This window comes from Oryctolagus cuniculus, chromosome 11 (genome assembly GCF_051225735.1).
Source record: "Oryctolagus cuniculus isolate XC-2025 breed Fujian yellow rabbit chromosome 11, ASM5122573v1, whole genome shotgun sequence".
NCBI classification, from domain to species: domain Eukaryota; kingdom Metazoa; phylum Chordata; class Mammalia; order Lagomorpha; family Leporidae; genus Oryctolagus; species Oryctolagus cuniculus.
The window spans coordinates 121,527,362-121,545,365 of record NC_142877.1 but is presented as its reverse complement, the minus strand read 5'-3'; the positions used below and the strand labels follow the sequence as shown (position 1 = coordinate 121,545,365).

The 18,004-nt window shown below is 58.5% G+C and overlaps 1 protein-coding gene across 6 annotated transcripts in view; it reads right to left on the bottom strand.

Moving 5' to 3' along the window:
• Positions 1–18,004, bottom strand: part of TBC1D22A (TBC1 domain family member 22A) — a 358,344-nt gene that overhangs the window by 131,474 nt on the left and 208,866 nt on the right. For all 6 annotated transcript variants that reach the window (XR_016216438.1, XR_016216436.1, XR_016216437.1 and 3 more), the window contains one exon: positions 2,945–3,020. Coding sequence is in view for 3 of the 6 variants with exons in the window: in XM_051839990.3 (XP_051695950.1) it covers positions 2,945–3,020 (76 nt within the window). In the remaining 3 variants the exon portion in view is untranslated. The remainder of the gene's footprint in view (positions 1–2,944; positions 3,021–18,004) is intronic.

The window sequence follows — 18,004 nt, the reverse complement described above, 5'->3', positions numbered from 1 at the left end:
AGAAACACCCCCAGAACCACGGCGACTTTTGAGCCAGGCTTCTCTCTCCATGCTCCAGCATGTTCTGGTCCAGGAAGCCCCTGTTCTCCTGACAGCATTTCAGTGTTTTTAAGAAGTTTCTCTCTCTCCTCTCTCTCTCTCTCTCTGTTAACTGACTTTATAAATATACCCAGCTTTGCCAGTTGTCTTCAGAGGGAAACTCTGTTCTCACCTTTTCCTTTAATTCCAACACAAGTGGCAGTAAGACACTGCCTCTTATTCTGTGGCACGTCATCTTCGATTCCTGCCCCAGGCACTCCAGGGGTCTCCCGAAGCCAGCTGACCCCTCTCTTGAGCTGGATCAAGACCACCCGCCCTGCACACGGTCTCACAGAAGGCTGCCCCCTCCCTCCCACGTGGCTTCCACCACAGACACAGGCCTCTGCCCTCATTCACCGCACCTTCGTGTCCAGGGTGCCAGAGGGGAGTGGTAAAACTATGCAAAATAGGAAACCGACCCAAAACTGCTTTCCAGAAAGTCTTTAGTTGCTCCTGACTCCAGGAGAAGCAGACGGGATCGCTGGCCCTCTGCCCTTGCTTCTCATGGCCTTCCTGCCTCCTGACCCTTGTCTCTGGGCCCAAGTGCTCACACCGGCACCGCCGGACACCAGAGCTCCTCTCCCCTCCCTTCACAGAGCAGCACAGCCCCGGCCCCAGCAGGCACACAGGCGCCTTTCCTCGTCGTCGTGCCGGGACCGCGGCCGGCACGCCACTGCTGCCCTCAGTGCTGCAATGAGGCTCCGGGCTCCCTAAGACAGCGCTCTCTCTCCCTAGTAACTCCGCCCTTAACGAGACCTTCAAGGTCCCTGCAGAAGTTCCAAGCTCACAAATTCCTTCTCCAGGGGTGAGTGACAGGGTGGCAGGGGAGAGCTTCGTGGAGCTGAGGCCTGGAGTCGCCTCCTCACATGGCGGTGAGAGGCGACGGCTCCCACCAGCCAGCTCGCACAAACGTGGCGCATCTGGCACACCACCTGCTTCCACCGCCCAGGGTTGCCTCTCTGGACGCTATCACAGGAAATTTTTTAGGGTTTCTTTAGAAGAACGGGAATAAAGAAGACAGAGACAGAGTTAAATCTATCAGACCAAAGAATCGCCGCTGCTGGGGAGGACGGATCCCTCGACAAAAGGCTGCAGGAGGAGAATGACGGACACAGAAGCCGGGCGGAAAACAAAGCTGTGCTTTTCTGGAAGTGCGGAAGCGGCTGGGTCCTCTGCTCGCTGCTGCCGCTCTCAAACGGTCACCCCGCAAGTCTGCACTGTGCTTCCTCCTGAGCCAGAGCGCGGCCGAAGAACCAATTCAAGCATTTCCCAGCCGCAGCACCGGAACAAACGAGCGCTAGCCACAACTGTCCAACCTCCAGGACACACAAGTACGCCTTCCAAGGGACACAAGGGGGGAAGAAGAGCCTGCTAAGGACGTGTAACTCACATCCACTGCAAATCATATTTCAAAGAACTAAATGAGGCCAGGGAACACTGAGAAATTGCTGGTAGGGAAAAAAATGCCGCCACAGCCAAGCAAGACCTCACGGTGAGGTGCACAATAGATGTACCTGCAGAGGCAAGAGGCAGCGTCTAGAACAGACAGGCTGGAAAGTAGCTAAATAGAATACTGAATCAAATAAAGCATTATTGGAAGAACTGCGCCAAACTTCATAACACGGAGATGAGGTAATAACCATTAGACAGAGAGCTGGATGTCAGATCCAATCAAGGAACAAAATGGAGTTGATAATTGTACAGCCCTGTTCCACAATGCTATCCAGCAGCTCCCCGCCGGAGCACAGTGAGGGGGAGCGGCAGGGGGAGCCCCAGCACTGAGACGGCAGGCACAGGACTGGGTCACAAGCAGAGCCCAACCCTCTGGGTGTGCAACAAGACAGTCAGAGGTCCTGCCCTGCGTGGGTCATACCCAGAGCATGAGGGGCCAGCACCGCGGCACAGCGGGTGAAGCCGCCTCCGGCCTCCAATCTGAGTGACAGACCTGGAGTCCAGCCCAGCCCCCCGCTCCTGAGGCTGGGAAAGCAGGAGACGGCCCAGATCCTTGGGTCCCGCCACTCACCTGGGAGACTGATCAGCTGATCAACTGGATGGATCTTTCTGTCTCTCCCTCCCCCCCCCAACTCTGCCTTTCAGATAAATAAACAACAGAGCGGAACAGGGTGTGTGCAGTGAGACAACGCTCCAGGCTCAGGCCGGAGGCACCCTGCCCTGTGTGGGCCGTGAAGACCTGCAGGCACGACTGGTCGACACACGGGGCGCTCTGCATGGACCAGCACATCTCTGCTCCACACCTCATTGCTGCTGTCACAAACACAGGGCCAGTTCTGCTTGGCATCACTCTGTTAATGCTCTGTTCATTAATTTAACTAACTACCAGGAGAATATGCCCGGGACGGGCTAGCATTATCTCTCAACTTTCATTTAATTAAACTCTGCTATTGCAATGTGACAGTCAGCACATCGCAGGGGGAATTATTTTAAGGATGAAGGTAAAAAGTATTTCAAAGCCCCCACTTAAACATGAAAGCGTAATCTAAAATTGCCCGAGCACACACCATAATTTTTCTATAATATTAAAGATGTTATTTCCAGACTCAGTAATTAATTGGATTCCATGGAGAAATTATTCTAACATCCTTGGTAGCAAAACGACGCACAGAGGCAGGGAGCCGAGTGCCAGAGGACAGCCGCGAGCCGCCGGCCTGTCTCCCGATCAGGGCGCTCCGGGCTGGGCGCGCGTTACTTCCCTGCAGAGCCCTGGCCCTGAATTCTGACGTGTCCTGTCGCCTGCACGGGAGGGACAGCTTGTCCGCAGCAGCATGCACAGGCCGCGCAGGCACGCTGAGGCCGGGCACGCTCGGCCCCGCCTGCCCCGGGCAGGGCTGCTCAGGAAGCTGCTCACCGTCAATCCGGCTCACGAGCTCCTCCAGCATTTTCACTTTCATCTGAATCCCAGGCTGGGCAAAGGTGTAGTTGTCCTAAGGGAAAAACAATAACGTGGATCAGATGCATATACACGAAACCCATTTTCCAAAGGCGAGAAAAGGCGGCTGCAAACACCAAATAACGGGGATAGTTTTATAACAGAACCAGTTCACCAAATGCGAGGTTTTACCTTGAGAAACAGGAGGGGATGCACGCAGTACGCGGGGTCTCCCCTGAAGAAGCAGAGCCCCATCTACCCACCAGAGAGGACACCGAACGGCCCATTTCTATACATTCAGTGTAGGTGTTCACATTCGGCTCACTGAGTGCACCTATCTGTGTGAACTGGACGGGGAGCCCAGGGCGACGGCACTGCGCCGGCTCCATGCGACAGACGATCCAGGTGCTTACGACACCGCCGCTGCACAGAGACGGCTCACAGATGACACCAGGTGAACTCAGGTGAGGCTCATGACCTGATGCCGCACAACCTCTGCAGTACCGGGGAACGGGCGGCCTGGCGAGGAACCAGGAGCTGCGGGACCTGAGCGAGCAGCAGCCCCCGTGGGCTCGCTGTCCCCCGCCTACAGAATGAGCAGCACAGGAGCAGCAGCAGCCCTGCTGGGACTGCCTGGGAGCTCCAGGATCCCGTGTGGGACAGGAAGGACGGGAGAGCTATCTGGCTGCGACACCTGTCAGCCCACTGATCGCCAGGGTTGATTGGCTAGGCAGGTGTCCCCGTCCTCCCTCACTGCCCCATGGGCGTCCCTCCCGAAGCTGTGAGTCAGTAAGGAAGGCGACCTTCCCCGCCAGTGGAGGACCGGTCTTCGGGCAGGGGCGTTCGAGCAGCTGCACTCCCTGCTATGACCTCCCAACAAGCTCTCAAGACACAGCCGGTGCTCAGGAAGTGGCAGGCTCTGTGACAGCTTGCTGTCACCACAAGGAAAGCACCCAGAGAGACACGTGGACACCAGGGTCTGGGAGAGCCAGCCAGGTCCCACCCAGTTCCTGAAGCAACACAGTCACACAAGCTGTCAAGGACGACCGTGAGAGGTACGTCCACGCCCTGATCTCTGGGGCCTGGGCCCGGGGAACAGGGATGTGCAGGGACCGAGGGTGCTGACCTAAGACAGGCAAATCATCCTAAGGATCCGGAAGGAAACAATGGCCTCACAGGTCCTTAACAGTGGGAGGAGGAAGCAGACGGCCCCTACTACAGCGATGCCACACAACGGGGTCCACCTGCCTCTGCTGTTGTTGAGGACGGAGAGAGGGCCCCTGAGCCAAGGAACAGGGCAGCCCCTAGAGGCTGGGAAAGCAGGGCGGGCTTCCTGCAGGGGCCTCCAGCAGGAACCAGCCCTGCCCTCACCACGAGGTTGGCCACAGGTCAGACATCTGACCTCCAGAATTAAGGCAGAAAGTCTGTGTTCTTTCCAGCCGATAAGACTAGGATACTGTTATAGCCGGTGGCAATAAACAACAACAGGGGTTTAGACGATGCTCCTTACCAGGGCCCCTAAGACCCACTAAGAAATACAGAGAAGTGGACCAGGAGGACAGCTGGGTGCCTGAGTTCCCCAAATGGACAGATTCTGTTCCCAGTGAGCCAACAGGGCCTCTGGCCAAGACAGCACTGGGAGATGGCAGCTGGCCACAGCTTTGCCCAGGGAGTGACAGTGGGGAAGGCCACCCAAGCTTTGGCAAGGGGACGCCAGGCCCCTGGCTCTGGTAAAGTCACAAGCACGGGGTGCTTGGTCAGGACAGGAAATGCTAGGCCGGACGGCTGCCACTCCTCAGGCAGGCTCAGGCCCAGCTAGGCCAGCACTCAGTGATGGCCAGCAGGGTCCTTGTACCTTGCAGACAGTGAAGGAATGCCAGCCGAGAGGGAGGTGCTGGCTTCATGGTCAGGAGGGAGACTGCCCACAGAGCCATGGTGGGGAGGAGGAGGGCTCATCTGGACTTGATCTTCCTTACCTACAGGCACGGGACTGGGAGACTGTCTGGATGAGGTGAGATGCGCAGACGTCTGCTGTGCGCTCGGGGACACGCCTGGAGCCCACGGAACCCCCCAGAGTGCAGGCGTCACTGTGGAGCCGGGCAGCAGTCAGTGCGCTCGGGGACACGCCTGGAGCCCACGGAACCCCCCAGAGTGCAGGCGTCACTGTGGAGCCGGGCAGCAGTCAGCCCTGCTGTGCACTCGGGGACACGCCTGGAGCCCACGGAACCCCCCAGAGTGCAGGCGTCACTGTGGAGCCGGGCAGCAGTCAGTGCGCTCGGGGACACGCCTGGAGCCCACGGAACCCCCCAGAGTGCAGGCGTCACTGTGGAGCCGGGCAGCAGTCAGCCCTGCTGTGCACTCGGGGACCCGCCTGGAGCCCACGGAACCCCCCAGAGTGCAGGCGTCACTGTGGAGCCGGGCAGCAGTCAGTGCGCTCGGGGACACGCCTGGAGCCCACGGAACCCCCCAGAGTGCAGGCGTCACTGTGGAGCCAGGCAGCAGTCAGCCCTGCTGTGCACTCGGGGACACGCCTGGAGCCCACGGAACCCCCCAGAGTGCAGGCGTCACTGTGGAGCCAGGCAGCAGTCAGTGCGCTCGGGTACACGCCTGGAGCCCACGGAACCCCCCAGAGTGCAGGCGTCACTGTGGAGCTGGGCAGCAGTCAGCCCTGCTGTGCACTCGGGGACCCGCCTGGAGCCCACGGAACCCCCCAGAGTGCAGGCGTCACTGTGGAGCCGGGCAGCAGTCAGTGCGCTCGGGGACACGCCTGGAGCCCACGGAACCCCCCAGAGTGCAGGCGTCACTGTGGAGCCGGGCAGCAGTCAGCCCTGCTGTGCACTCGGGGACACGCCTGGAGCCCACGGAACCCCCCAGAGTGCAGGCGTCACTGTGGAGCCGGGCAGCAGTCAGTGCGCTCGGGGACACGCCTGGAGCCCACGGAACCCCCCAGAGTGCAGGCGTCACTGTGGAGCCGGGCAGCAGTCAGTGTGCTCGGGGACACGCCTGGAGCCCACGGAACCCCCCAGAGTGCAGGCGTCACTGTGGAGCCGGGCAGCAGTCAGTGTGCTCGGGGACACGCCTGGAGCCCACGGAACCCCCCAGAGTGCAGGCGTCACTGTGGAGCCGGGCAGCAGTCAGTGTGCTCGGGGACACGCCTGGAGCCCACGGAACCCCCCAGAGTGCAGGCGTCACTGTGGAGCAGGGCAGCAGTCAGTGTGCTCGGGGACACGCCTGGAGCCCACGGAACCCCCCAGAGTGCAGGCGTCACTGAGGAGCCGGGCAGCAGTCAGTGCGCTCGGGGACATGCCTGGAGCCCACGGAACCCCCCAGAGTGCAGGCATCACTGTGGAGCCGGGCAGCAGTCAGTGCGCTCGGGGACACGCCTGGAGCCCACGGAACCCCCCAGAGTGCAGGCATCACTGTGGAGCCGGGCAGCAGTCAGTGCGCTCGGGGACACGCCTGGAGCCCACGGAACCCCCCAGAGTGCAGGCGTCACTGTGGAGCCGGGCAGCAGTCTCAGCCTTGCGCAGCTCTAGAGCCAGGAGGAGGACTTCCCAGGGACACAAACATGGGGCTGGAAGAACAACCTCTAGCTCGAACGTGAAAAATACAGGACTGGGACCGGGGTTGTGGCACAGAGAGGGTTCAGCCACCGCCTACAACACCAGGACCAGGGCTGGGGCACAGAGAGGGTTCAGCCAGCGCCTACAACACCGGGACCAGGGCTGGGGCACAGAGAGGGTTCAGCCACCGCCTACAACACCGGGACCAGGGCTGGGGCACAGAGAGGGTTCAGCCACCGCCTACAACACCGGGACCAGGGCTGGGGCACAGAGAGGGTTCAGCCACCGCCTACAACACCAGGACCAGGGCTGGGGCACAGAGAGGGTTCAGCCAGCGCCTACAACGCTGGCATCCCATATGGTTGGTCTGAGTCCTGGCTCTTCACTCTCGATCCAGCTCCCTGCTAACACACCTGGGAAGACAACAGAAGATGGCCCAAATGTCCCTACCATCCATATGGAAAACACAGATGGACACCCCGGCTCCTGGCTTTGGCCTGTCCCAGACCAAGCTGTTGTGGCCATTTAGGGAACAAACTAGAAAACAGAAGATCCCTCTGTGTGTGTGTCTGTGTGTGTGTGTGTGTCACTCTGCCCTTCAAATAAATAATTTTTTTCTTGCAGAAAAAGTAAAGCACGGGGGTTGGCACTGTGGGGTAGTGGGTAAAGCCTCTGCCTGCAGTGCCAGCATCCCACATGGGCGCTGGTTCAAGACCCAGCTGCTCCACTTCCAATCCAGCTCTCTGCTGTGGCCTGGGAAAACAGAAGAACATGGCCCAAGTCCGTGGGCCCCTGCACCCACGTGGGAGACCCGGAAGAAGCCCCTGGCTCCTGACTTCGGATCGGTGCAGCCCTAGCCACTGCAACCATTTGGAGAGTGAACCAATGGATGGAAGATCTCTCTCACTCGCTGTCTCTGCCTCTGCCTCTCTAACTCTGCCTTTCAAACAAATAAATCTTTAAAAAAAAAATTTAAAGCACAAGACTATACCTGACATAATTGGCATCTTCTACGTGTTCTGAGCTCCTCTCCCTCCCTCCCTCCCTCCCCCTCCCTCCCTCTCCCTCTCTCCTTCTCTCTCTCTCCTTCTCTCTCTCTCCCTCTCTCTCTCTCATGCATACACGCATGCAAAACACAACACTTCCTAACAAGACTAAAAGCAGCAGCCACAGTGGCACAGAACTAGAAACGCCTACGAGGCCCTGAAGGTTCCATTCCCAGACGTGGGCAGTAAACAGCGTCAGCCTCCCTCCTGCTGGGGGGCTTCTCCCAGGCGGACTCCAAGTGACAGGCTCTGGGTTCCACACTGACATCTCCGTGACAGCAAAACCGCGCGAGCTCCGCTCGCCGACTCTGGACAGGAAGACACCGTGCGGTCCTCCGGCGGCTGATCCTGGGCAGCTCTGGGAACAGGCTCTCTCCTGAGATCCTGCCCCACGGGCCAGATCGAACAAGAAGCTAACACAGCCTCCTAAGAATGTGAGCTCCTGAAAAGTGAGGGCTGTCAGAGGCTCAGCCTTCAACAGACAGGACTGCCGGGCCCTGAAGGAGCTGCGCTGGCCCCGTGAGCCCTGACGCCCCTCAGGCTGACTCGGAGCAGCACAGAAGCCAAGTGCAGGCGGTGGATGTTAATGCACTCGAACTTTAGTGGGGGTAAGGCGTTTGGGATCCGGACTTCAACGCCCTTGAATGTCACCATCTTTGGGCCTGAAGGAGTTGACTTCTGCCCCAGAAAGCAGATAACAGAAGCAGATTCCCATCTGGACTGGGGCACCACTCAGTTCTGATATGCGAGGCCCAACAACAAAGCAGGACAGAATCAGGGCTGAGAAGGCAGCCAAGGGGACTGGGAGCCCCGGGATGGAGCGGCTTTGCAGCGGCTTTAACTCATGCCCTGTCCCAACAACTGCAGAGCCACCACGAGCATATTCTAGCACGCACGCCGACCACGGCTGTCCCCAGACCCCGAGGCCCGGGATTCCACCTGGGCTGCTCTGCCCCCAGAACTGCAGATCCCCCGGCCCCTGGCAACCACAAGCTGAATGAGCTGGGGTGATGCTCCCCCAGATCTGGGGTCTGCTTCAAGTGTGGGAGCTCCCTGGGCGCCTCTCCCTCACTTCCTCAACCCCGGGAAGCTCGGACCCAGGAGGCGACAGGCACACTGCCAAGGCTGGCAGCACACAGGGCCTTCTTCCCCCTCTCAGGGGCTCTGCTGCTGGGAGGGAGGCCCGCCAGGCCCAGCACCGGCCTGAGAGGCGGCGAGCCTGACCGGTCCCGGGGTGCAGTCAGCCGGTTGATTTGTCTCACACACTGTGAGATAGGATTTCAAGCCTCTCATTTAGCAGAAATAAAAGTAATTCTGTGGCCTCCATCTGCCATTATTTTGTTTTATTTCTCAATCTGTTCACACTCAAGTAGGGAAGATGGGTTCTCAGAAATCCAAACAAGGAGAAAAGAATAACACCCTAGAGCCCACGGGGAAACAAAAGAGAAAAAAAAAAATCTATTTTTGCAAAGACCTGGGAAGGCAGAGACGGCATTCCTGCTGCAGGCTGGGAGCAGACAGGCCTCTGGACTGCCTCCAGCCAGGTGACGGCACGGAGCTCTGCAGGGCAGAGCCACTGGTGCAGGGTGGCAGAGCCGGGCCCTCCTGTCTCGTCCTGCGCTCGCTGAGGGAGCCCTGGCTCCAGGAAGCGCCGTGTGGCAGCTGGGTAGCCTTCCCAGGGCACACAGTGGAGACGGATGACAGCTGAGCGAGGCGTGTGCGGTGTGCGGAGGGGTGGGAATCCCTGGGGAGGCACCTGCCACTCGGGCCTTCCCTGTCCATGACAGTCCCCAGCTGCTCTGGGCGCACCAGATTCTGCTTGCTTCACGCTGGGAAATGAGACTCACCCTGGAGACGGCTCCAGCGCCCCCACACCTGCACCTGCACAGCTGGCACAGGGGAACGCTGCACTGTGGGAAAGATGGCGGGGGCAGCAAAACAGGAATCAGGCAAAGCCAGTGTACACGCACAGAAACACTGAGAGTAACAAGACCACCCCCTTCACAGAAAGCAAGCACGCAGCCCTTCAGGCTGGAACCTCTGCCGTGTCTTCAAAAGGACACAGCAGACAGAACTCAGAGGCCCGAGAAGAAGGGCAGCTGTGAGGACCACAAGGCCCTTCTGTGAAATCTTCCACGGAAGGCAAAGTCACCAACAAAAACAGACCCTGGACAACACACAGCGCGGCCTGTGCTCTTCAGGAGAGAGGCAGGCCTAGGTCTCCCGGGGGCCTCTGCAGGAGGGGCAAAGCTCAGGCAGGAAGGACCGCCTGGGAAAGTAAGACCCCTAACTGGACTGAGGATCCCCTCCCAGCAGGGCCTGGGGGCCCCTCCCCAGCCAGACACACTCCGACAAGGTTTCTTTCCTAAGCTGAAACCAAACTCGCCCCCCTACCCCTCCCGGCCCGCGGCCCTGAATACAGTCCCCACCAAGGGCTGACTGGGCAGAGGGAGAGGCAGGCTGGAAAGGCCCCTGCCACAGGGGCACTCGATTTCCTTCCCTCTCCACACAGCGCCAGTTAATGCATCCGCCCAGGGTGCACGAGAACCACAGCGGGCTACGAGCCTCTTCACCTGTCCAGGGACTCTCACCAAACCCTCCTACACCCCAGAAACCACGTCCTGAGCACCAGCGGTGTGCCAAAGAGCTGAACGTGGCAGGCCTGACAGTGCTGTCCTCAGAGGGCCTGCACGTGAGGTCGGTTCCCAGCCAGTGCCGGGCACCTGCACTGCAGGAGGGCGCCCACCTAGCAGCCTTGGCATCTGGAACATGCCAGGCACAGGTGCCCGTGTGACCGGCCCCCACGACACCCTGGGCACTGAGTCTCTCCCAGGCGTGCCCAGGGGAACATGTGTCAGCTGCTGCAAGGGGAAGCACGTCCCGGCGACTCCAGCGAGGGGCTCCAAGGCTCATACCTGGCTTCCTCCCACCCTGTTTCCGTGTGCCTTCCCGCAGCCGACTCGACTCCGCGCCCTTGTACCGCAGTGACCCACAGCTGTGAGTCCACTCTGTGGGTCCTGTGAGTCACCAGACCCGCAGCAGGGGCCGTGGGGTCCCCACACAGCCGAGGAGAAAGGCAGTCGGGGGTACCCTCAACACCTAGACAACAGGGTGCTCAGTACACCTGCCACCCAAACGCCCGTGTGGTGCCCCTGTGATGGGCAGTGAGCCGCCAACACAGAGCGGGACCCCACCCTGGAAATCCACTGGGCTGAGAGGGGAGGCGGTCCTGGGCCCTGAGCAGAGTCCCAGGGCAGCAGGAAGCCCAGCACGTTCCAGGAAAGCAAGCGGGGCAGTGGGGAGACCAGGGCGAGGCGAGAGAGGACACTGCAGGGCTGGAAGGCCCCTGAAGGAGCACGCAGTGGGGCCAACGCGAAGTTCTCAAATGAAGCTGGCGGGACGGTTATGGGGAGCCACCACGGCAATGAGATTTGCCTCTTTCTGGCTCAAAGTATGGAAAGAACAGGACGTGACCACAGGATGGAGCGGCGTCAGCTGCACATGAGACCCTGCCATGATCTAGAAAGACAGCGCCAAGAGCCGCCCACTGAAGACACGACTGACACACACAGTGCGAACCGAGGATAAGGCCAGCCTACCCATGGTCCACACTGGAGACACAGTCACCCCATGCAGTCTGAACTGAAGACAGAGTCGACCCACGTGGTCCACACTGCTTCCTACCGACCTACACTGTGGGAGGTTTTCCAACCTGAACGTAAGGTCTTACATTTCTTTTCTTTTTTAAAGATTTTATTTTTATTTATTTGAAAGAGTTACAGAGAGACGCAGGGACAGAGAGAGGTCCACCATCGCTGGCTCACCCCCCAGATGGCTGCAAGGGCTGGAGCTGCACCTGAAGTCAGGAGCCAGGAGCCTCCTCCGGGTCTCCCATACGGGCAGCAGGGCCCAAGTACCCGGGCCATCCTCCACTGCTTTTCCAGGCCTCAGAAGAGAGCCGGATAGGAAGAGGAGCAGCCTGGGCTAGAACCGGCACCCACAGGGGATGCTGGAGCTTCAGGCCAGGGCTTTAACCCACCGCGCCGCAGCGCAGGCCCCAGGGCCTCACATTCACTCTTATTACCTTGCCCGCGTGGTTCTCGCCAGCATCACTCTGCACCTGGATTCCATCACCTATCACCCCGGCTGTCCCTCAAGCTGAGAGGCACTGCTTAAACGGACACCCTCGCTGTCCTCTTGACCGTCCCTGAGAAGAGCAGAGGGACACGAGGGAAACGGAACTGCATTCTGGGGTGGAGCAGCCAGAACTCTGAGATACGTCCACTGGGCACGTGCAGTGGGACCACCACCTTGAAAGAGAGCGGGCTCTTTTGTAAGAAGACTACACCACCTCGCGGTGGCCCAGGAGTCCACTCCTAGCACTGGCCCAAGGGAAACATCCACCAATGAGAGAACGCTCACAGAAGCCCGCGTCTCAACGGCCAGAGACCAGAGGCAGCCCTGGCTCCCACCAACACCAGCAGGGACAAACTGATGCAGGCAGGAAGGTAGCCAGAAAGGAGGAGCTGAGACCACCAGCCTCCACCCGCAGCCCACCTGCACCGTGCCACCCGCACTGCCTTTCCACACAGCAGGAGACCGCAGCTTCATGGAACCAGCTGAAAGTATCCAACAGGCTGCCGACTTGGGCCCCACAATGATCGTTAGCGCATTATAACAAACGTACCATGGCTGACACTCCTGCTACCTGCTACCATCATGCAACCAACGCCACAGCACTTCTGAGTTTCGCAAAGACAGGCAAGGAAACGGGCATTACTCGAGCCCTGCTCCAAATCATCCCTTACGAATGTTCAGTGAAGCCCATCCCAGACACCGTCCCTGCAGAGGGAGGCCCCAGCGGCAGAGCGCAGCGCCATCTCAAGCATGCCCACGTGCTGGGGGGCGAGCTTTCCCTTTGCAAGCTCATAAATCTTGCTTCTCTGCTGACCTTGACCTACGTCTAGTCCTAGAATTCTTTCTTAGGTCGGAGACAAGAATCTGAACCCAGCTACCCCAGGACAACACAGTGGAGAACTACTTCGTAAACGAAAGGAAGAAACCATTCATTCAGGCAACAACATGAAATTTTAGGTTTCCAATGCCATTGTACCCTGAATTCATTTTTAGTTTTTATATTTAAGTTGCTGCTCATGAGTGGTTCTTAATGAATCCTGGTGCGGCCTGTTGTGTTGTAGCTAACACATTCCTGTGTAACCAACTTCCTAAAATGTTACCAAGAATCCCCAAACTGATCCACCAGGGCTCTCAAACCCACCTCCAAGACGCTTCCACACACAGGGCAAGAGCCGTCTGCCACCTGAGACGGGTCTGGTGCGTATGTAACACCATGAAACAGAAACGGTGCTTCCTCCCTCTCCTCTTCCCCCGTGGGCTTCCTGCCAGGCGGAAAAGGCTGCTCCCTGGTGCACTCGGCAAATGCCAGAGCCGAGCCGAGCCGAGCGAGCTTTCTGCCCGGCAGCGGCAGCCAGGCCCCTCTGCTCTCTCCCTTGTTTCAGACCAAATGCATCTTGCATTTCCTTTTCATATTCTGATGAACAAAAGCAAATCACTGACCATGTGACCGACCAAAGTGTCTGTTCAGACAGATATGTGATGTTTGCCTGTGAATTCCAGAAACCGGTCTTGCTGCAACAGCCACAGCCGCACCAGTCTGGCGCTCCCTGGTCACGCTGACCCGGGGTCTGAACTTACTCCAACAGAATGCACAGGGTGAGGAAAGACTACAGGCAGGATGAGCATGGGCTCCAGGCTGGCTGGGCATCGCCCTAATTAGTAATAATAATTAATAAATAATAATAATTAATCATAAAGCACCACCATCTCTTCACACAACACTCCCCCTCTAGATCTCAGCCAAACAACGTTGTGTAGCTACTCAGTTGTGCAGAGCACCCTGCTAACTTCTCCTCAGGACAAAGCCAAGCCACCAAGCAAGCTGCTCGAGCAACTGTGCAGGGGTCCAAATACAGATACGCACCCGGCTTCAGCTTCAGGCTCCAGGCCAACAAAACCCTGGACCTGCCTCTCCAAGCAGCACGGCTCTTCTTGCGACTCATCTGTCAGTAACTGAAACCTGCTCTTTGCCCTCCAACCTTGCCCTCCACATGCTGATTCAGCACCAGGGACAGGGACACAGCGTTCCCTTGCACTTAGCTGGGACCAACTCCCTTCCAGGGTCCAGCGGCGGAAGCCCATTCCTGAGACCCCGACTGCTGCCCTTGAGAGAATCAACCTGGAGCAGGAGCACTTCTCCAAGGGCGCCCTCCCAGGCTCTGGGTCCTCGTCTGTCCCCTTGCGTCTCCCTTCACTCAGCTCCCCAGTTAAGTCCCTCAGGGGCACCCCCGTACCAGACAAGTCCACTGCAGGCCTGGCCCCAGACCTGGCAGCGATACTCCGCAGTTCTTGCTCACTGGAAGTTCCAAGCCTGGAGAGTCACCTTCCCAACATTCCTGTCCCTTCCGCGCCACCAACCAGTTCTAAGAACTGAGTAATTGTTCCCCAAGGAAGGAAAATGTGAATGACTAATTATAAAAGGCAATGGTTCTTTTCTACTCAAGGAGCTGTCCTGCTAAGTAATGAATCTAAGAGTAATAGCATGACTTCAGGGTAGGCAAATATGGAAGCTGTAACTCAAGAAGTAATAGCGAAGCAGCAACCTTGGTGCTGGCGTCGGCAGTGAAATGAGAAGACTGGCAAAGGCGAAAGCATGGTCCCCTGCAAGCCTGGCGGCGCCACCCAGCCCAGAACTTCTCAGCGGACGCCAGTCTGAAATCTCTGGAGACAGCGCGAGGTCAGCAGCTCTGACCAGGGAAGGCACTTACTCAAACCCAGGTGTCACCGGAGAGGCCAGCACCCTGCATGCAGGAAATACTCAGTCACCCACCTGGGTTCACACGTACCTCTAAGACCTACGCCTAAAAATCACCCCAAAAGGCAGCTAGTGCACAGGCAGCACTGCAAAGACACAACGGGGGGCGGCACTTGGCACCGTGGATGGGACACTGCTTGGGAAGACTGTGGTGGAATGAGAACTGCCCCCACCACGCTCCTCTTCTCAGAACGAATCCACAGCAACAGAGGACCACGTCCGTGTGTCTGGGTGTGGGTCCCCGCTCCACTCCCAATTCTGGCTTCCTGCTAATGAGCACCCTGGGAGGCAGCAGTGATGGCTCAAGCAGCTAGACTGCTGTCATCCCCACATGGGAGACCCGGACGCAACTCCAGGTTCCTGCCCTTGGACTCGCCCAGTCCTAGTCTGCAGGCTCGGGGGAGTGAAGCAGATGATCTCTCTCTCTCTCTCTCTCTCTCTCTCTCTCCTCTCTCTCTTTCATATGGCTAAAATAATTTTTAAAGTTTTTTAAAAGACAATTCACGAAGCCACTACAATCCGTAACAGCCCACCACATTATTTTTAAGAGTTACAGCTCTGTGAGCGCTCTCACAGTGCACTTAGCTGGGGGCGGGGGCTCACCTGCTCCCAAGCTTGGAGCAGCAGTCTGTTCTGCGCGCTAGAAGGCCTGCATGCCACAGTCAGATGGCCTCCAGGAAGCCACGGCCAACCCACGCACACAGCACTCCCATTGCCCGAGGACAATTCACACAGAGTGAAGCGGAGAGAAGACCAACCACCAGAGAAAATGAGGACGAGAGCAAGCCGGATTATTTCTTCAAATCAAACCTATCTGAATCTTTAAAGAAAACTGCAGTCAAAGCTATCATACAATTGAGAAAGAAACACAGAAATCGTATACCCAATCCTGAGGATTGTTCGTAAGCAAGATTGAGAGAATAAAATGGAAAGTTCAGATCATGCCTCCTGCATTCAGTGCTGGCTCCACCCCACAGCCCCACCTGCACCCAGCCAGCCTGGACCACCTTCCTGCACGCAGGAAGCCTCCAACCAGACCCAAGACTCTGCTCCATCACAACCTGACTCACTTCTCAAGATAAAACCTGCCCGGGCAGTGTTGTGGTGCAGCAGGCTGGGCACCAGCTCCCATGTGGGCACTGGTTCGAGTCCGGGCTGCTCCACTTCAGGTCCAGCTCCCTGCTAATGCACCTGGGAAAGCAGCAGCAGATGGCCCAAGTGCTTGAACCCCTGCACCCACATGGGAGGTCTGGATGGAATTCAAAGCTCCTAGCTTTGGCCTGGCCTGGCCCCAGTCATTGAGGCTACTTGGGGAGAAAACCAGTGGCCAGCAGACAGACATTCATTCCCTCTCTAACTCTACCTTTCAAATAAAATAAATCTTAGGAGAAAAAAACACAAAAACAGGCAGATGCAGCCCAGCCCTGCAGACTGCGAGCCTGGCATTCTTTCTATGGGGAAGGGGCGGCTCTCAGGACTCCTCCCACGCACCCTCAGCTGAGTGCCAGCGGCATCCCCAGGTATGCCCACCAACAGAAACGTCCCCATTTATTTCCCGGCAAACCCAGGGACACCATGGCGCCCACGGCCACCGCTCTGCCCAGGGACCCCTCCCTACAGCGGCCGAAAGGCCCGCAGAGGCTGCGTGGCACTACCTGTGCATCCAGCACACCCGTGCCATCCCAGCGCCCGCCGGCCGGGCTCTCCCCTGGGCAGAGGGTGCTTCCCGCCCACATCCCGCTGCTGACCCCTCCCTCAGGGCAGCCTTACGGACAGGCCCTGGGAGCCACGCCTCCCCCTCAAGACCATGGCATCCAGAAACCTAGCTCTTTCTCTTCTCTTCTCTCCCAGCACCAAGCAGAAAGAATGTCTCTGAAACAGACCGCCAGTGGACAGGGCACCGAGCCCTCAGAAACGATGGACCTTCCTCAGCTGCCAGGCGTCACCCGCACTTCTCAGCCCCCGCTCCAGCCTCGCTCCTAACCCGTGCAGACTGGCGACTCCACACGGCACAGCCAGGCCCAGCCCAGAAGGATGCTCGCGCGCCGCCAGTTCCCACCCAGACTCGCGTCTTAGGGCCCCTTGGCAACTGCTGATGTGGCGTTTTCCCAATGATCTGGATACGAAGCTCTAGGTATGTCCTTAGCCCGACTTCATCAACTGTGCAGCATAAATGTTCACTAATCCTAGGCTTTCCTACCAGCTCCTGAGACCCACGGGGGCTGGAGCCAGACTGCGGGATCTGGAGCCCAGCCCCACAGCTTGGCAGCCTTGTAACAAGAGGCACCTGGCGGGGGTGCTTGGAGGGAAAGGAGCCGATAAAGACCACCAAAGCCCTCAGAAGCACAGACGTGCCAGCACACCGGCGGTGTGTGCCACTTCTGCTTCTCGTGGGCACCCTGCTCACGGCCATGCGCACAAGCGTGCTGACCCACCACCAGACCCTCGCAGGTAAATCCAGCCACCCGTCACCAGGCAGAGACTGTCCCAGGCACGGCTTCGCACCAGCCGCCTCACCTTCACGGCTGCGTGTGGCCCCCAGCCCCAGGAGAGCCCCCCTGCCACGTGGCTGGGTTTCTCGGGTACAGGCTTCCCTTTCCTTCCTGCCTCGCTCCATGTCCACATTTAGCTGAGTGTCCTGTAGCAGCCGCCGGCTTGGTGATGTCCCCGAATCCCTCCCGGCGTGGCAGCTGTCGCCTTCTACACCAAGCATCCTGTTCCGCTGCCCCCGTGCCAGTCTGTTTTCAACCGTCTGTCCATCTGACCTGCTGTCTGCAGGCCACGGGCCTGCCCGGGACACTCTTTCCTTGCTGCTCCACTCTCTGCATCATGCTGTTCAGTGCCTCTTTTCAGATCTGTTCCGTCTGTCTAGCAAAGCAAAATGTCTCGTCGGTACCAGAAAATTCCTGGCCACAGTCCTCACATGCACTGGCCTTCTCCAGCCTACATCTCGTTCTAGGACCACTTCTCTTCACTCTCTTCCGTGCCTTCACCTCTGGCATATTCCCAGCATCTCTCTGCTGCCCACTCAGTAGTTCGCTCAGAACCACCTTCCATTCTAACTGCTCCTCTCTTCTGCTGAGTCTATCGCGTTCACACTTAAATGCTACGACTCTGGTTGCCGCAAGTGGAGTCGAGTTCTCTGAAAGGTGTGAGCTCCTCCTTCAGAGCCTTCTCTGAACCCGGCACTGCTCCTTTGTCCTTGGTCCTAACCCCGCTGCAGGGTCTCGGGTCTCCAGGGACAAATCCTGCTAACGCTAATGCCAGCCTGTGACGCATGCACTTTTCCTGTGGGCAGAGTCCTCCATGGGGGTCAGGCAGCTGCGGGGCGCCTGTGAAACCTCCCAGAGTTGCCACAGCACACTGAGACGCTTGTACCGTTCCCCGCGCTGGTGCGCAGTGCTGGGGGGTGGAAAGGCCGCAGGCTAGCAGGGAACGAGGCGCGAAGCAGTCACGTCCTCCCCACCCACAAGCTCCCTGAAAGGCCGAAGGCTGTCTCACTGAAGTTCCATCGTTCCTGATGAGGCAGGAAAAGTCA